The sequence below is a fragment of the Python bivittatus genome, unplaced genomic scaffold (genome assembly GCF_059951505.1).
Source record: "Python bivittatus isolate LINGU-HERP-01145 unplaced genomic scaffold, Pbiv_v1 ctg000850_np1212, whole genome shotgun sequence".
Taxonomy (NCBI): domain Eukaryota; kingdom Metazoa; phylum Chordata; class Lepidosauria; order Squamata; family Pythonidae; genus Python; species Python bivittatus.
This window is the reverse complement of record NW_028277112.1, coordinates 7768598-7792027: the sequence shown is the minus strand read 5'-3', so window position 1 is coordinate 7792027 and position 23430 is coordinate 7768598. Positions and strand designations below refer to the sequence as shown.

The 23430-nt window shown below is 35.4% G+C and overlaps 1 protein-coding gene across 7 annotated transcripts in view; it reads right to left on the bottom strand.

Annotated features, from left to right (window-relative positions):
- The window catches only part of ATG10 (autophagy related 10), a 126501-nt gene extending 103219 nt beyond the window's left edge, over window positions 1-23282 (bottom strand). For 3 of the 7 annotated variants that reach the window (XR_015793854.1, XR_015793853.1, XM_088130245.1), the window contains exons 1-3: window positions 23135-23282; window positions 19010-19132; window positions 5667-5777 (exon numbers count right to left, since the gene is read on the bottom strand). Coding sequence is in view for 4 of the 7 variants with exons in the window: in XM_088130245.1 (XP_087986371.1) it covers window positions 5667-5777; window positions 19010-19132 (234 nt within the window). In the remaining 3 variants the exon portion in view is untranslated. Of the gene's footprint in view, window positions 1-5666; window positions 5778-19009; window positions 19133-22496; window positions 23107-23134 lie in introns of those variants that run through there. The other 4 variants (XR_015793852.1, XM_088130243.1, XM_088130246.1 and 1 more) reach the window with 2 other exon arrangements.
- Between the last annotated feature and the right edge of the window lie 148 nt (window positions 23283-23430).

Below are 23430 nucleotides of genomic sequence, written 5' to 3'. Positions count from 1 at the left end.
GCAGTGTTGGAATGAATAGGAATATTTAGATCTATATCCTATCTTTCCTCCAGAAACATAAGGCAGGGTACACATAATTTTCTCACCCAACTGGATGAAACTTAATTAGTCAGCAAGAACAAATTACTTTTTAATTCATCATAACTTTCAAACCTTAGTCCCTTGGAAATTTTGCAATTCAGTGAGCTATGAGTGTACAGGTAGTCCCCAGGTTAAGAATGCCCAGTTTAAGGACAATCCATAATTAAGAACAGAGCCTATTGTAGCAAAATTTGAATTAAATACAAAATTATTCCAGTTAAATACATAATGGTTAGAGTTAATTACACAGTACAGGTAGTCCCCCAGGTTAAGAATGCCTGATTTACTGATGGAGCCTATTGTAGCAAAATTTGAGTCAAATACACAATGATTCAAGTTAATTACAATATACCACTTATACAGTATTATACAATAATATTGCTCTGGTTTACATACAAATTTGATTTAAAGGACAGACTTTGGGAATGGAACTCATTCTTAAACTGGAGACTACCTGTATACCACTTTCGCAGAAACTGAAAAAAAAAAAAAAAAAAATCCCAGGCCCTCACTCCAAACTTTAAGTGATTTATTTGCAGAAAACCATATTTGCCTGTCTGAAATGTAACAGCTTCATGCCCACAGATGGGGTAACTATGCCTTTAAATTTGATCCCATTTTGCTGATAAAATGGGTTTCTTTTAAAAATGTTAAAGCCACTTCTTACATAAATAAATCCCTCTATTTATATGTTTGAAATTTTATGACATAATCAATTCAAAACTGATTATGTCTGCAAATATTATCCAAGGTTGTCAGTTACTCTGTTGACCCAGTGGACTGAGCCATGGTTTATTTATCTGGATTAAATAAACTGCATTTGACTGGATGTAAACCAAACTAAGCCAAACTTTACTTGCACATCATGCTAAGCCACAAACCATGGTTTTCAAAAACAATGATTGGGTTCACGCACCAGAGCAAAATAAACTACCCTAAGGCTTAGCAAATTGTGTGAATGGGGTCAATAAATAAAAAAGCAATAGCTGTTCAATCCCTCAATACTCAATTAGCAGATATAGGAAGCTTCAGATTTCTAAGTGATGTTTTGCAGTTGTCCAGTTGCAAAGCAGGTAGTGTCTAGAGAAGTCTCAAGGAAACAACCTGCTTTCTGAAGATCCAAGTAAAATATGAAATTCAATCTTATCTTTGGTACATATATGTGTTATACTGAAAATTTAATGAGACACAAGTTTTTATTTCAAGGGAATACATTTTTATTTGTTTTTTTTTAAGAACTGAACTAATCAATAACTGATCAAGGCTCATGCTTTAGATTGTCTTGAAATTTCCACTAAATTTATCTTTGTACCATAAGAGTTTTATGTATTTCCTTTGCACTCTATAAACAAAAATCTAAGCAGCAACAATGGTATTCCACAATGAAGAAAAAGAAACAAAGCAATGTTTAATATTCTGAGTTTCTCTGAACCATTTCTTGGCATGTCCATTAAAAGGAGGGAGAGAAGAAAGGAAGAAAAGCATATGGTTTTTGAAGGGCATGATAGTAAAGCTTTCTCCAATATGTGACATTCTTACAATAATGATTAAGACATTTGTTAAAATCTATTAAGGGATGTAATCATAAATACACCAACCTAGTTCACAAATAACAGTAACCCATAATTAGATTTTTGTTTAGCAGGATGTATGAGCCCACATATATGTCTTAATATTTTGAATAAAACATGTAATTATGGTTTGTTTTATAAACTATACCAATTAGCTATGTTTTCACCAAGGTTTCAACAAAGAACAAGCCACAATCATTCCAACAGACAAGCAAAGCCAGTTCCTGGTTTGTTTTGATTCCTTTTTTAGTTACTCTTGTTTTGTGCCTCAGAAATAAGCATGTTGTTCCATTAGCAGTCAAATTCCTGTTTTTTCACATAACTTGTTTCTTAACTAATACATTACTTAATATTCATTTTGCTAATAAAAGGACTATCACAACTGTATTTATTTTTAATTTCTGCCTTGCAGGTACTTTCGGGTTTCACTTAATATCTACTATTTGGTTTTATATTGTTATAAAATTTATATATTTTAAAAAATTAAAACATATAAAAGAACAATTGCTCTTTCGAAGCAGTGAGCTGATTCATACATCACATTTAGCCATGATTATAACTTGTTAAATAAACCAGAATTACGTAGGTTCAAGTATGGTAATCTATAAATCATGATTTATAAATCATAATGGCTGGTTCAAGCCAGCTGAATCAAAACTAAACATATCACACTATGGCTGAGTACAACTTGTGAATCCAACCAATATATTGTTCTTATCTGTTTTTAAAAAACACACCAAAACCTCTGTACAAAAATTTAAAAATTATCCCATGTTTGCCACCAAAAATGAAAGCCAAGAAGTATTAGAAACGGAAAAGGAAATATTAAGGGGGAAGATCAAGCATCCTTTGCTGCTTCTGTGTTCTTTACATCATGGCAAAAAAATTCCATTTATACAATTCATAAAAACACCAGAAGATTTTACCAGGGCTCAATGTCATATTTTAAAGGATCTGTACTCATGTATTAGATGCCTAGCAGAGTACCTTCAGGCTTCAATTGCCTGGTTATATAAATATAAATAGCACTGTTAGTATAAATCTAAATATAAATAGCACTGTTAATAAAATTCCCCATCTCATAAACTATTATTAACTATGGGAGGTGGGAAAACCACACAGTTCAGGTATTTATCCAGATGCTCCCGCATGCCTTTAGGATCAGTATTTTAAAATACAATAAATCCCAAATAACACTTGTTATATAAATAAATAAAAAGGGCTAAAACCCAAGGTAATTAGAATAAACTCACTATTGGAGCATAAAACACTCCAATCAATCTGTCTTTTTCTTACTTCATGGCAAATAGCAGCTTCAGAAGATGATAGACTGGACAAATAATATGGGAAAAGAAGATGGAAGAAACTCAGCTCCCTTACTTCAAAGGATCAATTCACTCTGCTTAAAATTGAAAAAATCAAAATTCTCTTACGATACCTAATCTGACCTTGAGACATTGAACTGTGTAACATAATGTATAGAAACATTTTTTTGCCTATATTACTCTTTAAAATGTTTCCTCATTTATCATCTTATTCTAGAAAGTATTTTATTAGCAACAGTCCTTTTTTTCCTTCAGTACCATCCTGAAATAAACATTTGTGAAATCACAACGCTCTCTCATCACTTTCTAACTTTCAGAATTGAAATGCTATTGCTGTTTTGAACTTGCAGATAAATTGGTATCCATTCCAATTTACAATTAGAAACATTTATGAGCACCTGGTTTTTACAACAGAAGGAACTGGCTATTATACCAATAGTGAAAGCAATTATTCAAGATAATAACATTACTTAAGCTTCTTCATTAGAATAACAAAATCTGATAATTTTTTCGTTTCTAATCTGGTATTTATTTTAATCCAGCAAAAACAAAAATAAAATATGTTTTAACTGTATTGAACTACCAATACACTATCTCTTTCCTTTCCACTGTCTTAGTATACTACATTTGTTTTTCAAATTTTCACTTAGTAACTCATATTACATCTTGCTTGCAAAATCTATTAGTGGCCAGTAGACTGAATTCCTATTATTCAGATAATGCCTTTACAGCGTAAATACAGTCTTATACCTTGTCATGCAGCCATGATTGGTTCTTTTTAGGTTTCTTTTCCTCTTTGTTCTGAGCTATACATAAATTCAATTTCTCTAATTGGTATTTTCCAGCAGCCTTTGTGTTGATTCAGTGGCCTTCAATTTTCTAACTTTTCTCTCCAGGCTGCTCCTAATTAATACTATACCCAAATTTTTGATGTTATTTGGGATTAGTAGCAGACTGAATCTATTCTATGTGAGCATCCCAATAAGTGTCAGGATTTTCATTCTCATGGGAAAGGATTCATCCCGTTATCTTTACAACAATAACAAATAATATTTTGACTACAGAGATCATGTGAAAAACACCTGTTATTGTGTGTTGTGTATTGTGCTCTTTACTGCCACCTATTGGCGTGTGTATGCTAGTTACCCAGTGGGGGTGGCATAGAGCTATAATACAAGGAGGAAAAGGTGCAGTCTCTCTGAGTAGCTGTTGTTTTAGTGTTAGCCACTATGTAGGTTTTATGGGCTACGTAGTTGTAACAAAGTACCAAGTAGTGTACCTCTTCTCTAAGAGTTTGTAGCTAAAGATTTTGTTAAGCTTGTGTTGCTAATAAGTCTTGGATGCTACATTACATGGGAAGATGTGTTTTTCTTTATATTTTGTATGATATTTGCATTTTATGGAATTTTGCATTTTTATCAATAAACACCAGTTAGTATATATTTTCTGACTGGATTTCTTTGGGAGACAAGAAATGGACATTGCATCGTGTTTGCTTTCATGGCTGATATTTTCCTGGAGTTTTTGCTGCGCTCTGCACAAACAGGAGTGTTTGTGATTATCACTCTGCCCGACAATAAGAACACATGGACTAACTTCATTAATTTATAATAGCATCCAATATATTCTGTACTTAGGTACAACTATTTTTATCCAAAAAAACTTCAGGTTTTTAGTGGCTTTCTGGACAACCCTCATTGATTCATTTCCCCACAGTACAAGCAACCTCAAAATGTAGTGCATTGTTTGAGCCAAGCACTTGCTCCTTATCCGTATGTGCATATAGAATTCTGGGGTTGTTTTTGTAAATTCATTCAGATATAGGAAGTGAGAAATTTAGGTTGTTTTGCCTTCCAACATATTATTCTACAATTTTAGAGCTGGAAAAAAAGTTAGGGTGCTGGCCTAGGAACCAGGAGACTGCAAGTTCTAGGCATCCCTTAGGCATGAATGCCAGCTGGTGACTTTGAGCCAGTCACTCTCTCTCAGCCCAGCCCACATCACAGGGTTGTTGTGGGGAAAATAGGAGGCAAGAGTATTAGGTATGTTTGCCACCTTGAGTTATATAAAAAAAAAGGCAGGATAAAAATCTAATAATAATCAAAGAACAAAACTGTGCCTACCAAGATACTACGTTACTGTATTTTTTCTTTCCTGTCATAGACCACTGTATTTCCCTTTTCCAAAATACTATAGCTTTTAATTATGCAAGTGGGAACGCTACTGATAACATCTAATTATAGCGAACACAAGATTAACAACTAATTTATTGCAGTTAGTCCTAAACCTGGTTTTAGTTATCTATTCTCCTTTTTTTCTCCTTTAAACTGGTTCAGATATGAAACAGCAGTTGTTTCTAAATGACAATGGCATTTGCTTCTGGCTTACTCTGAACACATCCATTCAAATACAGTATTATTATGTGAACAATCCCTTACACTCAAAACTTCAAGATTAACAAGCAAACTTAGCATCTTACAGTATGTAAAAAAAAAAAAAAAATCCTAAATATCTTTTTGGCTGTTCTGTAATTATTCCAATTAAGTGTATACATTCTACTTGGTAACCCATTTGATGAATGCTCACATTTCTAAATTTACTGATTTAAATAACAGCATTTCTAAATTTATTGATTTAAATTACAGCATTAAAAGATCTTGGTTTGATCAAAAGTAGAGATGTTACATACCTCAACAGACGTAAATGTTGGTTCATCATTTACTATGTCCACTCTGCCTGAAGAGCCATCTCTGTTTTTCAGTTGAAAATGTGTTTTACTCATGTAACCATCAGTAGAGTCCTGTGTTCAGACATGAAAAAAAGCAATATTTGATTTTTTTTTTCAGGAAGCAGTTCTACATCTTAAAGGTTTTTATCTTAAAGGCTTTTAAATAAATTATGTAATAAGCAAACTAATAGCGTTCCATAATTATATTTCTAAGTCCTTGAGTACAGTAGTCAAAACTCCTTGAAGCTGACCTTGTTTCCTGGAGACTACATGGATACATATATGTAGTTTTCTTGGCAAAAAATAAGTGGTTTGTCATTGCCTTTTTCCAGGGTGTTTTTACAAGTATTATTGCTCAATATTCTTAAAACTCTGTATATAAAAGTCCAGAAAAAATTACTCAACTACCCCTCCCCACATTTTCTATTCATGTTTATTCAGATATAAGCCTCCTTGAGTTTAATGGTGTTCAGTCTCATGTAAATATGCATAGGATTGCAGCCTGTTTTATTGATCCTGTCCACTTACTTTCTTAATACTAGAAAGATCAATCCATTATTCTTCTACTCTTCACTTTGCCTATTTCTTTCTTGATACTGCAACAATTAATTGATAATCTTAAAGCTGATCCATTTTTTTTCTCGATCTCTTTACTGGAGGAATCTTTTCACTTTTTTCTTAAGCTAACTTAGTAATATTCTATTATTATCAAATATTAATTCAGTGTACGTTTTAAAACCAGATCATCAAATTTAATCAATCATTATAGGTTCTAGTGGTATTACAACAGAAAATATACTTTATGTATAGTTACAAAAATGAGTAGGTAATATTTGAGATATAGGACTGAATCCAGGAAAAATTCAGTGTTCTGAATAAGGATATTTTCATAATGTAGAACTTGATCTTTCAATAGAAGATTTAAAATACTAACTTCCACTATTTAAAGCAATTATCGGTTAGCTAACTAGAAACAAAATTTTCAGATGAAACATTCTGAAAGAGAACTGAAAGTTTCTAAGAACATATTTTTGAGTATATTGATCCTGCAGGATAAGGGCATAATTATTTGTAAAACATTACAATTTAAAGGTTTTGTTGCTTTTCTATCATATCATATGTGGGAGAGAGAAAATAAATAGACATGGGATAAAATAGCCATGAATAAAAATCTGTATTTAATACCATATTGAATAAGAATTTTAAAACAGTCAAAATAAAACAAGGTAGTATTGTTTTTAAATCATAAATGCTGACCCAATTTTGCAGTTAAGTGCAGATGGTAAACCTGTAAATACTGACAAAAAAGGCACAAGCATTCAACAGACATTTCACTAAAAGCATTTGACAAGAAGCATGAAGATGGATCCTTCCCATATGCCACTGAAAATGGGACAAAAAATTTACCATCTGTAAAACAGGAGAATGTGAAATAGCACTTTCTAAAATTAAACATTAAAGTACATAGACCCAGAAATGTACTAAAGAGCTCTGTAAGAATGAAAAAGTATAATTAAAACTGCTAACTTAATTTTCAAAATGTGAAGTCTTTTTGGACTTTAGGCATTATAAATGTGTCTATATGGTGCGTACAAACCTTCAAATACTCTTATAAGCTAGAATTTGTCTGGATCTATCCCAGTTTAGGTGGCTAGCACATTTACAGGATCAAACCCATTATGAGACCAAATCAGCCTTGGTTACACTGATGGTTCATCTTTACAAAAAAGGAGAGAGATTATAGCTTTTTGATTCTCTTTGATCTGTTGGCAGCTTTTGACCATAACATCCTTCTGAACTGAATCTGTAAATTGGGTGTTAAAGACACTGTACTACCCCACTTGTATCTATGGGGTCATATTCAGGGGACAGAACTGGATAACCCCAAGCCACAAGGATTTATTTTATCCCCAATGCTACTTAACATTTACATGTTTGTTACCTACCACTAACATGTTTTATCTGTTCTAAAAGGGTTTGTGCTTACTCCCAGTTTGCTATCAAGCCAAATTCACAGCAGCCTTATATGGTTTTAGAACTTGGATACCTACAGGCGTGTCTGTCTTTTAACTGTCTATCAATCAAGACCTACTGGGAATGCCATATTTGCCAGCCATTTGCTATGTTATGATCCAAGAGAGGGCATTTTTTATTCAAGCACCCAGTAGTGGAATTCCCCTCTCTTTAGATACAGGTAATATCAGGCTTAAGTCACACTGTTTACTTAAGCATTGTTTATCTTGGTGCTACTGTGCCTTCTGGTCTTATTTATTATTGTCATGCAACTTATTTTTAAGCTAGTTTTAAATATTTTATTTTTAGAAGTTTTTACTTTGTTTTAATTGCTTAAGAGTTACTGTAAATTGCCTTTAATTGTTCTTCACTTCGGAATTTGTTTTTTAACACTGAAAAATGGGCTAAAATTTTATAATTTAAATAAATTCATAGCAAAAAAATTGAATATGTCATATTATACAAGTACTCCCAAGAACTGTGAAAGCAGATTATCGCACAGAAAATATTTCATCAGCAAAACAATTTTTTAAAAAAGGCAAAACAATGAATGCATATTAAAATCAACAACTATTATGGAAAGAATTAAGAAATTTATTACCAAAGTCAAATTTCTGCATACATATCAGTTGCAAATTTATGATAATTCTGGTTCAACAAATGATTCTCTTATCTTTTATTGCTCTTGTAGTAACATAGCCTTATTATGAACAACATTTGGGTCAATGAACTGGAAATGATAAAAGATAAAGATAAATAAGGAAAAGGATGATTTCCATAATTGGCATTAAGAATGAATTATTTCAAAATTTCAAGAGCACATGATCTGGAATTTCTACCAAAGAGTCATCACTGGGAGGCTGTATGTATGTCAGTATGTATTACAGTTAATTCTGATCCTGCAGAATAAAAGACAATTTCTAGGAAATTCCTATCTCATTAACTGATTTAAAGCTGATTGCTCTACACTGCATAAGCCATGGTTCAGAAAATACATCAGAATATACAAAACAATCTTCCTCAGAAGGGATACTGGAAAAAGAGACACCTCTGAGGAAACTCCAGCTTTCTCAAGATTTTAGATTCTCTAAATGTTTTCTCAGCTTCCTGAAGCCATTCTTGCTACCCATTCAAAACAGTCTTATGGAAGGAAGAAGAGCATAATGTGTTTTTTAGTTCCCAACAAATGGAAAGTTCTTAGGATTTTGCTCTCTCTCATGTGCGCACGCAATTAATTTTTTTTTAAAAATGAAGATAAAAATTAATACAAACCAATGTAAAGTAAGAAAAAGAAAGAAATCAAAGAAAAAGCTAAAAGTGAAAGAAAGGGAAAAAAAGAAAAAGAAAAATAGAAAAGAAAAAACATACAAAGAAGTGGCTTCCAATCTTCTTTACAACAGTTATAAGTACAATTATAAATTTGACTCTTACTCTAAGATTACAAGATGACTTTCTTCTTTCTATAATCTAACCTATCTAATCATCAAAAACATAAATCATAAATTCATTTTTTCTGTCTTATGCAAAAAGTTCATAAGGGGGTTCCAGTCAGCAATAAATGTAGATATTGTCTTTTCTCTGATCAAAGAAGTCCATTTAGCTATCTCAGCAAGTTCCATCATCTTCACCAACCATTCCTCCATTGTGGGTAATGCCGAATCTTTCCATCTTTGCGCATACAATAATCTTGCTGCAGTTATCATATACAAAAAGAAAGTTCCATGAGTTTTTTCCAACTATTTGTCCATCAATCCCAAAAGAAAAACCTCTGGTCTCAATTGTGTATTAATCTTTAAAGCCATATGAACCAGTGAGGATTTTGGTCTCTTCTGAAGGTCAGTTCTCCCAAGAAGTACAGCGTTTCTGCAATATTTCAGTGACAAGTAGAACAATCCAACTTTGAAAATAGGTGATTTGTCTTGCAGATTTATACAAATTTATACAACAGGCTCATCCCCCCATCACCCAATACAAATTACAGCAGGGTATCAGATTAAGATTATGTACATACATAATTATTTTTAAATTATCATATTTATTCAGAAAAGAGGCCAAATTCATTTTCTTTGGATTATTGAAAGACAACTATATTAATTAAATATAAGCACTAGAATGCACTAAACTGGCTTTTCAAGTGTGTGTTTGTTCCCATGGGGAAACTGGGAAGACTATCAATATTTTTCAAGAAACTTATGTAATATGGAAATATAGTTTTATTGAAATTTCATAGAAAAAACCCAAATGTTTAATTTTCTTCAACTTAAAATAATTTAGCATCAGATATGGATTTGAACAATTTTTGTTTTGAATCAGCATCTCATAACAGCAAGTTTAATTAAATTGTTTTAAATCGTATTCCCAAAATAAGCTATTTTTCATTCAAGTTCTGTAACTCACACACTGTGTCATCTCTTTCTTTCTCTTAATCCAGAGACAGAAAACTTTCAGCCTCTACCTAAAGACATCTTCCTTCCCACTGATGGGTGAACACACTTTCCATAGTCAGAGAAAGAAAAGATTGGCTTCTGCTTGTTTGACCACCATATGCCTTCCCTGTATAAGCCAGTCATATCATCCAGTGGAAAAGACCAGGTCAGCTCTGGCCAACACTAAACAAGCCTATGGTTGAACAGGTTTCTCTCCCTTAAGACCTCAGAAGGAAACTCCTTCCTGGAAGACATCTGGTCTACAGGAACTGATGGGGAATGTATTCAGCCCAGATCTAATCCTCTACCACAATTTAAAGAAATACCTTTTATCAGCACCCCTCAACCTGCTTTCTAAATACACTGGTTCTACAACTCCCAGAATTTACCATGGTGAAAAGGATTTCTGAAAGTTGTAGCACCAAGTAGCCAGTTTGAGAAACGCTGACTTATGTCAGGGTTTTTCAAACTATGTTCCATGGAACCCTAAGGTTGTACAAGACCTTGATGGAATTCCATGAAAACTAAGAACCCCCCCCCCCCGCCCAAATTCACTTGAATGCAGGGGTATCCATAGCAATTTTTCTACGATACAGTGGAAAGGGCAGGGCTTATCATCTGACATTCAGTAACTCCACACCCCGAGAGTATTTGTGCCTATGACAACTCAACACTGTGTGTGTCTGAGAGGCAGATAGCAGCAGGGTGAAAATGATGGTCATGATCTTTGCCTAGGAAAATGCTTTAGCCACACAGTATTCTCCTACAAAAAAATATCTTACCCACCATTTTGCATATATACCTGCTCTGCCTTCTGCAAAGTCAGCCTGCCCAGCCCTTTTCCTCAGCAAAGTCAAACAGAAGGTTTTTGATGGGCAGAGGGAAGATGGAGCTTCCTTTGACCAGTGATTCAAAATGCAGTCAGCCCATTTGTTATAGACAGGAGGCATTTACAACAAACACAAGTTTTGTTTCATTGCCATCTTTTTATTACTAGAGTTTTGCCTCTTGATCAGGGGTTCTAAGTTTTTTTTTAAAAAACTAACAGGTTCCATGGCCTGAAAAAGCTTGATAGCTCTTGTCCTAAGTTACAAGATGGATGGATGGATGGACGGACCCACAGATATGGCAAAAAAGATGCTAAGAATCATGTATCAGTGCATGCATAGTACTTGTCTGCAACTTCTTAAAACAGCTGTTTGAGCACCCTGAGCACTCCAAAACATCAAAACAGAGTAGAATAAAACAGGTTTTAGTATCACTGAATGATTAGCAAAATCTACAGTAAACCTAGAATGGTTGCACAAAAGTATGGTATAGTACTGCTGTTTATCCACCCCAAGCCCTGCTGTGCTGCATCACTGTGGCCAGGGGGGAGGTGCTCCTGGGAGGGATGAGCAAAGTATGTCCGGAGTACATGCCAAGAGTATATATTTCCATCAGGGCCACCCAAGGTGTGAAGGTCATCCCAGCTGCCCAGCTGAAGCAAGCAGGCACCTAATTGGGCAGCAGCAAAAAGAAAGATGCCAGAGGCAGATGATCACTTTAGTAACAATGGCAAAGGTATCAATTAATTCTGCACAGGAGAAGGCAATGGTAAACCACTCCTATATTTTTACCAAAAAACCACATGGATAGAAAATATAAAATGTTTGATGATATAGTACCAGATGATGGGCCCCTCAAATCGGATGGCACTCAACATGCCACTGAAGAAGAGTTGAGGATCTTTCAGAGTACTAATTGTGTTTATGACATGGCTAGATTAAACCCTTCAGGACATCAAGCTGCTATGCTGCCGTACAAGAAAAGAAAAACTGAAGTTGCAAAGATAGAATTACAATAGGAACATGTAATGTAAGAACTATGACATCTTAAGTATCAGCAAATTGAGATGGACTGAGATGGGATGGGACTGAGATGGACTGGGACTCCAATCATATTCTCCCCACAGAGGTGTGGCAGGCCCTTACACTCCCAGCTTTCTGGAAAGAACTGGACCTGGTTCTGCCAGTTTACGTGGGGCAAGAAGAGCTTTAACTAACCCTGGGGGTGGCTGGTGCCCTGATGATGCTCCCTGAGCCTAATAATTTCTAGCTACCATCACTTCTTGGAAGATATTTATTATTTATTTAGGACTAATTGTTATAATGTATTTTTAATTAATATTTATCTTTTCTGTAAACTGCCCAGAGTCATTTTCTAATGAAATGGGTGGTGACAAATTTGATATATAAATAAATAAATAAATAAATAGCTAACGCCATCTTCAAATAACTGAAACAACGCTTCTATACATGGACATCACCAGATGGAGTATACAGAAATCAAATTGATTATACTATTGATAAAAAGAGTTTTTTGTTGTTGTTCAGTCGTTAAGTCATGTCCGACTCTTCGTGACCCCATGAACCATATCAGGCCAGGCCTTCCTGTCCTTCACTGCCTCCCTGAGTTTGCTCAGTTTCATGCTCATTGCTTCAGTGATGCTACCTAACCATCTCATCCTCTGCTTTCCCCTTCTCCTTTTGCCTTCAATCTTTCCCAGCATCAGGGTCTTTTCCAAGAGTCTTCTCTTTGCATTAGGTGACCAAAGTATCTGAGCTTGAGCTTCATTATCAATCCTTCCAATGAGCAGTCAGAGGAGCTCAATTATAGCATCAAAGACATGGTCAGGTGCTGACTGTGGAACAGATCACGAACTGCTCACATGCAAGCTCCAAGTTAAGCTAAAGAAGAAGAAAGCCTGTCAGTTTCCACAATATGATCTTGAACATATATCCACCATTTTCAAGGAGAACATCAGGAATTGCTTTGAACCCCTGAACCTCATTGATAAAGAACCAGAGGAATTATGGAATGAACTTAAAGAAGTCATTAAGGATGAACATGAAAAGAGACTTCCAAAAATGAAGAAAGAGAAGAAAGCAACTGGATGTCAGAACAAACCATGGAAATTGCCTAGAAGAAAAGCCAAAGACAAGGAAGACAAAAATCTCAGAAAGGAATTTAACAGAGAGTTTAGAGAGCTGTTAGAAGAGACAACAAGCAGTATTACAACAACATATATAAAAACACTGAAGATGGAAACACACATGGAAAAACAAGGAAAGTCTTTCTTTCAAAAGATCTCAAAAACTCAGAAGGAGGTTCCAACTCCAAATTGGTATGCTAAAGAACGCCAGTGGACAGATAGTAACCGATTTAAAGGAGATCAAAGGAAGATGGAGTATACTGAAACACTATACAGTAGAGACATCAATATCCAAGATACCTTAGAAAATATTGTTTACTTACAAGAACCTCTAGTACTAGAAGATGAAGGTAAATCAACACTCTGGTCATTATCAAATTGGAAGGCTACAGTAGGGCCTTCCCCTAGTGATGCAATACCACTGAAATATGGCAAGCAACAGAAGAAGAATCAGTCAAGGTTCTAACCAAGCTATGCCAGTGAATCTGGAGAACAACACAGTGGTCAACAGATTGGAAGAGGTCAATCTACATTCCAATACCAAAACAAGGAGACTTAACAGAGTGTGCAAACTATCGAACAATATCCTTAATTTCACACACTAGCAAAATAATGCTTAGGATCATCGAACACAGATTAGAGCCCGCCATGGAAAAAGAGATGCTAGATGTTCAAGCTGGCTTTAGAAAAGGCCAGAGAACACAAGACATCATTGCTGATGCTGGATAATTGAGAAAAGCAAATACCAAAAAGAAGTCAGTATGCATTTCATCAATTACAGAAAAGCCTCCAATTGTGTTGATCACATCAAGCTGTGGAAAGTGCTCAGAAAAATGGGAATCCCAGAAAATTCATTGTCCTCATGAGAAATGTATATATGCATCAGGAAGCCACAGTACTTGCTGCATATTCTCCCCTTATTTATTCAACCTACATGCTGCATATATATTAAGGGAAGCTGGATTAGAAGATGAGTGGGGTTTTAAAACTGGAGGAAGAAACATCAATAACCTGCACTATGCTGATGACACTACCCTGACAGCCGAAAATGCAAAGGATCTGCAAGCCCTAGTACTAAAAGTCAAAGAGCACAGTGAAAAAATGGGACTAAAATTCAATATAAAGACCAAACTAATGACAACAGTTAGAACAGCCTTAGAATTGGCAATGAAGATATCAAATTGGTGGACAGCTTCAGCCTTTTAGGATCAACCATCAACATTAAAGGAACAAGCAGTCAAGAAATACACCACAGACTAGCACTTGGTAGAGCAGCCATGAAGGCCTTGTAAAAAATACTCAAATGCCATGATGTTCCTTCTATATCTATAAAGCTCAGAATCGTGCAAGCCATGGTATTCCCTATGATACTCTATGGAAGCAAAAAGTTAGACTTTAAAGAAGCAGGATAGGAAGAGTACTGATGCCTTTGAACTTTGGTGTTAGAGAAGACTCCTGAGAATAATGTGGACAGCCAAGAAAACTGTGGGTCATTGAACAAATCAACCTAGAATTCTCAGTCCAGGCACAAATGACCAGGCTCAAATTATCTTACTTCGGACACATTATGCAAAGACCCAGTTCTCTGAAGAAGGCTTTGATGTTGGAAAGGTGGAAGGAAAGAGAAGACGATAACCAGCAGCAAGGTGGATGGATTGAATTACGGTGGTGAAGAGTGCATTGTTGGGATACTTGAAAGAACAGGTTAGGGATAGAACATAATGGAGAAGATCTATGTGTTCACTAGGAGTCAAAAATGACTTGATGGCACATAATCAATCAACTGCTGTTTATATTACTGCTGCTGTAGCTTTGTATAAAGGTAGAGAGGGTTCCTTCCAACAATTAGGAATCACTTTACTTTTTTTATTTGTTTGGTCTCCAAGGACTGCAAGGAATATGTCTAGATTCCATTTTGGGTGAGTGGGAACATGACAAGACTAAAAATATGCTGTTGAGAATTAAGCAACTGCAAGTTGTAGAATTTAGTTCAGCACAATAATCTGGGGATATTCTAGGTTACCTATTTCTGCTCTATATCATGGATACACACTGCTGTTCTTCACTCAGGTTTTGTGTTGCCCACAACTGCTATTAATTTTTGATAAGTCAAAAAAATGTAGAGGTTTTAAGACTGAATAAAATGGAAAAGTTGGATTATAGTGTGGATAATAGAAGGGAATTAATTTTTTTAAAAAAGATTGATGAGATTCAAGAATTTCTACTCTAGACATACTCACTTGCTGCTTTGATCACTTTCCTCCATACCCCCAAATTGTTCCTGATACATTTTTCAAAACTCATATGCAGCCTTCAACTCCAAAGAATGTACAGTAATGTTCTCATTAGTGAGCATTCAAGGATGAACAATCTCCAGATGTCAGAGAATTACAAATCCCAGCATTCTTCATCATTGGCTATACTGATAGGAAATTCTGGGTATTGTGATCCAATAATTCCTGCATTATACCAATTAAGCCATGGTACAAAAAAAGGGGGGGGGGATCTGCTTGTTGCAGTTTTCCAACCAGCAGTTAACTACCCAGAATTACATTGTCCTATTAACCCTGTCTTCTAACTAGTAACATGCAGTTGCAATATGAGGCATAGATCTAAGAAACAGAAAAAGTGCTTCTATACATAGTTTATGCCTTCACAAAGCCTTCTGAAAGTCTGATTTATGGCTTTTCATCCATCATATCACAAACTGAAAACTTTATATAATTTAACCTACAAAAATAGGACAAATGTTCCAGTTACTATTAACCAAACCTTGTTATAAATTTCTTAGATGTTAGCTTATTTGAGAAAATTAAACATGTTCTTGACAAGTGAATATTTAAAAAAAAAGTTATGGGATTGTGTCACACAGTATGGATTCCCGGTAACAATATCTACTGAAAGACAACCAAAATGCATGGTTGGTAATGAACGGTAGCTGCATATTAAGAGCTCATTTCTCAAAGAAAGCACAAACAAATTGGGGTTTTATTAGCTGTTTCATTAAGTTTTATTTTAGAGAAACACACACAAAAAGCATATGTGCAACAGCTGATATAAAAGGATTCTATTCAAAACAGTCTCTGTGAAAACCCCATTAATGTACCATTAAATTACTTGACAAGTCTGCAAATTTAACTATAAATTTAACTCTTTGGATAATATATCATTTCTGACAGAGTTTATTTCATTTGCTTTGATTTTAAATCAATGTATGTCTTTTTTCAGCACATTAGTTTTCTCTTCTAAGCAGCATTACCCATATCTATCTATCTATCTATCTATCTATCTATCTATCTATCTATCTATCTATCTATCTATGTGCAGCAGTGCCATAGGCTATGTTATCATTTCTATCAAGATTTTACCTAAAATAAATCAATATATGTACTTTTGTCGGTAAACATTTGAACGCAAAATAGATTCCTTCAAGGAAATTACATTGTCCTTAGTTGTTTTTACTGCTATCTTATATTTATGTTCCCACTAAAACCTAATGAGCCAAATTCAGAATGTACCTTTGCTGGAACAAACTATGACTGTACATGCAATAAGGAGCTATAGTTGCAAACCAAATCTAAGCAGAACAAAAACATAAGACTCTAGGTAGGAAAAACACCCTACATATTCAGTAGCTTGCTATAAAATCCCCCATTAAATATTGTGCGCTATTCCCCAAATTGCAAATTACTGGATTTATGCATTTAAAGTTAGAAGCAAAATCACACTGTATGAAATAAATTTCATCTGAACTTTCTGCTAAGCATATATACATATAAATTACACTTGCATTAATATGCACTTGTGGCAGGATGAGCTGCCCTGATGGACATGGCACAATATAAAAGGGTCTCAAGTTTAAAGTTTTTTTTTCTTGCCAGCACCAACTAAATTGTCACGTTAGACATCTAGAAACTTCGTGTCCAATTAAGATACCCAATAGCAGGCCCATCTGCAATTTGAAGAAAATATATAAAAGGGCAGAAGTGTTAGGCAATGGAAGACGTTGTTGGGGGTTGCTGGACCCTGCTGTACTGTATGTTTGCTGGGTGGACCGGACACACTGTGTGAATCCAGACACAGTTGGAAGAGGAATCTGTAGTTGAGGAACCAGCAGAAGGAAGTAGAATCTGAAAGAAGTATCCATGGAGCAGAGTGGCTGGTGGGAAAAACTGCAGCATTTGAATAAAGCTGACCAGATTTCAGCAAGGACACCTTGACAGAGGTACTGGAATTCCAAAGAACTCAGAAAAAACTCATTTTCCCCTCTTCTTGTTCTTCTCTCTAGACTAAAAACAACCTCAAGAAGTGAAAGTACTGAAGCTGTCTAACAACAAGCAAAGTTGTGATAAAGAACCCAGTATGAATCAGGAAGGAATAAACTTAGTTTGCAAGTTAACAAACTGTAAAAAAAATCCTAACAGAAATGTCTCTATAGTTTGTTAAGGCCATTGCATATACAGCATTAGAAATAAGCATTTCTAATTATTTTTTTCTAAAAAGATTAGAAAATTATTTACCTAAAACCACTGTATCAAATAGAGACGCTATAATTTAGAGAACAGTGTATGTGTCCATGTGTGTCTAAAAGTCCCTCTTCCTAGTCTCCAATAGCACTTATGCCCAAACATCTGGAACTAAAGTACAACTACAGAACCATACATGACTACCTTGTATAAAGTCGGACAACTGGTGCATCTAGCTCACTGTGGTGTACAGCTCCCTGACTGGCAGCAGCTCCCCAGGATTTCAGAAAGGCATTTTTCCTAGCCTACCTTCAGATGCCAGGGAAGGGATCTGAGAGCTTCTGAATGCAAAACATGTACTTATCATATTTGTATTACATTTATGGTAAAGAAATTTCAGTACCAGCAGAGTAGAGCACAGAGAATCACAGACGATTAAAGCAATAATTAAAGCAGAGATGCCCAATTTTTAGGTCATTTGTTCTATATGCATAGCAATATGGCCACAGCAAAGGCCTGTCTATTCACAAAATGGCTGCCAAAAAGGCTTGCCTAGTCATAAAGAAAAGTAAACAGCAAGACACTTCACAAAAAGAAAACCAGTAGTGTTAAAGGACACCCCACCCTCTTAAAAAGAAAAAAAAAAAATTTCCTTAGTCATCTGTAACACAAAATCCTTCAAGCAAGCAGTTTATATGTACACTCTTAAATGCTTTTTAATTTTTAAAAATTTTTTTGGCTTTGCTTTTGTTTAGTTTTGATCTTTTCAGGTGTTCTATGATAATTTCATTGTTTCGTTGATCACTGTAGGTTTTTGTTTGTTTTAAAGAAAAAAAATTACTTTTCTAGGCAAGCAGGCAAGGAAGCTTTTGTTAACTGGAAGAGAATCTAAGGATAGGATTCTCTCCAGTTATATGCTATAACAATTAATGCCAAATGTCTACACCAGTTATTTTTGTAATTTTGTGCAAAGTGTAGAAGGTAATTAACAACAACAAAAGGAAATTCTCCCAGTGCAAATATGTTTCTGATTCTTTTCACAAACAAATTAAAAACATTTATAAAGGAAAAGCATACCCAATTCTCAATGTCTATTTAAACTTTTATTCTTGTTCAAAATATCCTAGTCCTATCATTTATGTTGATATTTTTGATTTCAAAATAATAATTGAAATTAAATACTACATTAATGTTTTAAGGAAAATACAGTGCTTTAAAAAAGAACAACAGGCCAAGTAAGAACTAAAATTAGCTAGAGATCTTATTGTTTATAGTTCTTGCAAGAACAGGTTTCAGAAATCAAACAATGCAAGTTTGGATCTTCATCTTAGTATAGATGAATATTGAAGTACATCATAACTTGGGAACAACTACTCATAGGAAGTCTTTGTTACAGATGGCTTAAGACTTATATGTTGCCCATACCTTTATGCTTCTCCATTGCCAATTATCCCCCATTCTTTGTGAATGTTGGACAAATTCTGTACAATATTGCTTGAATTTATTTTCTTCCAAAAAGAAATCTGCATCAACCAAGTTAAGTGACATCTGTCAAGAAATGGAAGTGTTAGCATTGGCAGAAACTGTGAACTCTGAACATATTACCTATCTCCCAAAGGAAAGGAAAGAGAGAAAAATGGAAAATTCAACAGACAGTAGGGATTGGACTCATGCCTAATCACTCTGCTACAGAAGGACATCTGGAGGGTACCAAGCTAGGAAACACTTTTGAAGTAATTCATTCCTGTGCACTTTGTGGCATGAGTCTGGTAAACTATTCTACAAGAACAAACTTTTTCAGCTTCTGCGCTAGTTAAACACTGGGTACTAATTTCTTACCAAACAGAAAAATGTATTTCAGTGCAACTTTACTGGGCAATAAAAATGTATATTTTTCCTTATACTCCAACCTGGAATGCATTCAGCTTAACAATTTGCTTTACCAAAATGAACACAGCTTGAATAAGCAAGGAACTTTAAGAACTAGGATGCCTATAGATCTGAGTAAATCTGACAGCAAAAACGCATCTACCTTATTTTTAAACAGAATTATTGATTTGTGGATAGAAACAAATACTATCATTGTCCCACGTTATTGCAAACTGGGAATTCTACATTCCAGAATTTGGACTTTATCAATAATTACTAGGTTTCTCACTATGGTGATCAGATACAAAGTTGTAATCAACACTGCTGAAGCACAGATGATATAATTCTCACACACTTTAAAGGAAGCTTGTTTTTAGCAAATAAGCATATACAGCCACAACAGAACTGGAAACTAATAAATAACATCTCCATTTCCATGCGCTGGAATCGTTGCAAAAATTAAGAACTAAGCTTTTATTTATTAAAATATAACTACAGATTAACAACATTCTGAGTTTTGAAGATTTATGTATTCATTTATTTAATCAATCAAGAAAGGCAGGTGCAACTCTGGGAAGCTAGCATCAGGTTAAAAACACTACATAAAATATCAGCATCAAAAAATAATAGAATTAGAATTTAGTCCACAGTTTATCTTGCAGACTGTCTTTATTTATGCTACCTTTTCAAAATTAGCTGCATTCTGCAAAGTCTGCACAACTTGTAATTCACTCTAGGGTTATTTATGATAGTTTACAAAGATAATCAGTCTTTTTGTTGCCTGCATCAGACTATAAAGTGTAGCAAAAGATAGCCAAACACCTAATGGAGTATATATTATTATATTATATACATATCTATTCAACTTCCTTGTTGTTTTTCTTTTATATCTCATTTATGCACTAATGATAGATGCAAAATGCTTCCTCTTTTTCTTTTTGCTTAAATAAAACATCACTCAAATTAGGCATCAGAAGATTCTTTTGCTGTTTCAGAAGTACTCAGTAAACTGAGTCCAGACTGACCTTGAGGATTATGATCCAAACAAAATTCTGGAAGAAATTATAACCAAGCAGGTAAGATTCCCATTAAATGGCATACAGAATTATTCATTTATGTTACAGATCAGCATATTTCATTTTGTTTTTTTAAATAAAGCACTTCAACCATTAATCATTTAGTTATTTTCCAATTTGGAAACCCTTTATCTAATTCCCAGAATTCCTAGCTAGCCAACAAAACTACTAAGAATTCTGGGAGCTGAAGTCCACAGGCCTGGAAGATGCCCAATTTCGGAAGGGCTTAGTGTATTCTGAACTTATTTAAAGATCCATTATTGTTTAATGCTTCAGTTCTAGGAATTCTTATTTGCACAGATTTTAGCCATTTATGATAAACAAAATTTTCCACGGTATGGTTGCTTGAAAGAACTCCAAAGGTGGGGGGGGGGGGCAGAATGGTCTTATTACTATCACAGCATTTTTATTTCCAGACTATTCAATTGTTCCTATTATACTTATTCAATTAATTAAAATATTTAAGATTGTCTTTTAAGATCAAGCCCTCATCAACAATTTCAGTTACATAAATACAGAATAGTAATAAAACATTTAAAAAGCAGTGAAAATGACAAATGTAGCATTCAATCAATAAACAGTACAAAATAAACTTATAAGAAAAATGAAATTTAAAAATAGGTTTTTAATCTCCACTTGAACATTTACAATTATTGGGACAGGTAAACCTCCACTGGACTACAGGTCCATAAATATGAGACCAGCATTAAAAGGCTCTTTTTCCTCATATTGGAACCAAGAGGCACAGGAGTCACCCTTGAAAAATTAAAGTACGTGGAACTTATTTATGCAGAAAGTCATAAACTCCATAGTGTTTACAGGCTTAAAGGTCATAATAAATATTTAGGTTTCTGCAACTAGTATAATGTCAATATTATAGATTCTAGCTAGCCTAATCCCACCAACATCTGGGTAGTCATCAGGCATATACCAGATGTTGATTACGATCTCCAACAGCAATCTTTCTCAACCTGTCTTCCAGATGTGTTGGGCTTCAGTTTCCATAATACTTAGCAGGCACAGCTGTTGGAATTGTGAGAGTTGAAGTCAAAATATACATTACTAAACTATTTTGTGTAGGCCCCACTTCACACAAATGGAAATAAAAAAGAAAGCAATAGTAAAGGGCTATTTTGCAGTCATATATCAGATACAAAAGAACAGCCCAGTGAAGACTGGATCTGTTCAGAGCACTATTTGTTGGAGGTGGAACAGGTGAGAAGAGAAATGTGAAGGAGGATGCGGTTGACTAGAACAATGGACACTCTAATGCAGTAGTTTGAGATCCCATGTATGTCTTTAAAACAAAGCACTGAGAACAGTCAGAGAAAGGTGCCTTAATAACCTACTTTTAGACTTTCCATAGGCTTCCAATTGGCCCTCATAAACACAGTGGCTTCCATAAATTATTTGTTTGTCACATTTGTATGGCTGCCCATCTCACATAAATTTTCTTCAACAATGAAGCTTGAACAAAGAAGCCGAATTCAAATGTTAAACCATTGTTTAAGGCACAACTAGTGGGGTTCATGCAACATATTAAGTCATAAATTCTGTTTTATAAATCACAGTGGTAGACATAACCAAACAAATGACATTGTAATTTAGTATGATGCAACAACTTCATATTCTGTTAGTGGATTAAATTGTTAATTCTTGCAGCATGCCACCTTTGCCTGTTACTCTCTGTGGGTATAGTTATACAACACACTAAGCTAAAAGGTAGCTTGGCTTATAGTTGGTCTTTGGTTCCATGTACTGTGCAAACCAAGAATTGAACATGGATTTGCATGCTGTGCATTCACAGCTCCTAGCTTAATGTGGAAGCCTGCACTAGCAGGGTCTAATATCCCCAATGCCACATCACCAAGACAAGCAAACAAGATGAGATTGCAGCTCCTTTTATGAACAATGCTTTATGTTGCACTATTCAGAGCATGGGTAAGTGACTAGAGACTATCACTCACATTATACCTCTAGGTAGCACTGTGGGTCCAATCCAAGCTATGATGTGTCCACTCTTTTCCTCAGAGAAAGCAGCATGGGATAGGGTTGGGGAGGGTGACACTTTTCCACAGTATTTTGCAGGCCAGGAGTAGGGGGAGACAAATTCTTTACAGCCTCTTGCTTTTTTAAAAAAAGAAAGTTGTGCAACTCCTGGACTTGGCACACTCATCCGACAAGACTGCGCTAGCCAAGGGAATCGTTTGAATTCACACCCAGTTATCTTCAGGTGCACCGATTTTGCTGGGTGCTTAGGAAAAGGGGCGGGAAAAATAAGGCTGGGGGGAGAGGGCAGGGCGTCAGTCTGGGTAGGGACACACGAATGGGCAACGACCAGCCTAAAGGACGTATCAGTGCAATTACTGAGCAACCTTTAATGCAGGCAGTCGGCCAGAACAGGAGTTTTGCAAACGGCTCCATCAAAATACAGCTCGCCCTGACGTAGTTGCTGCCTGGGAGGGGAGGAGGAGAGGCCCTCGGGCGAAGGGAGAGACCAGTTTCCATGCATGGCTGCCTGCCTCTCCAGTCTTGAGAACACCGCGTCCCTCTTCCTTCCCTTCCATTTCTCTCTTTTCCCTCCTCCTTTCCCCCTTACTCTCACCTTCTCCACCTCCCGCCAATTTCAGAGAGAGACGCAGCGCAGTTTCTTCTTTTTCCCTATGGGAGGAGCTCAGCTGGGCAGGGAGGGGGAGAAAGAGTCGAGCAAGCGCAGAAGCCTCGCCGGGCTTTCCTTCTTATCTTTCCCGTTTTGAAAGCCGCTTCGGAGCTAAGCATTGATGGCGCATGCGCGTAGCCAGACGCCTATTTACCGCCTGGGTCGAGTGGAGACGCGGTAATTCGCTTGTTGTAGAGTTTCAGGTTGTGACGCCTCAGTTCCGCCTTTAAAAGACAAATATC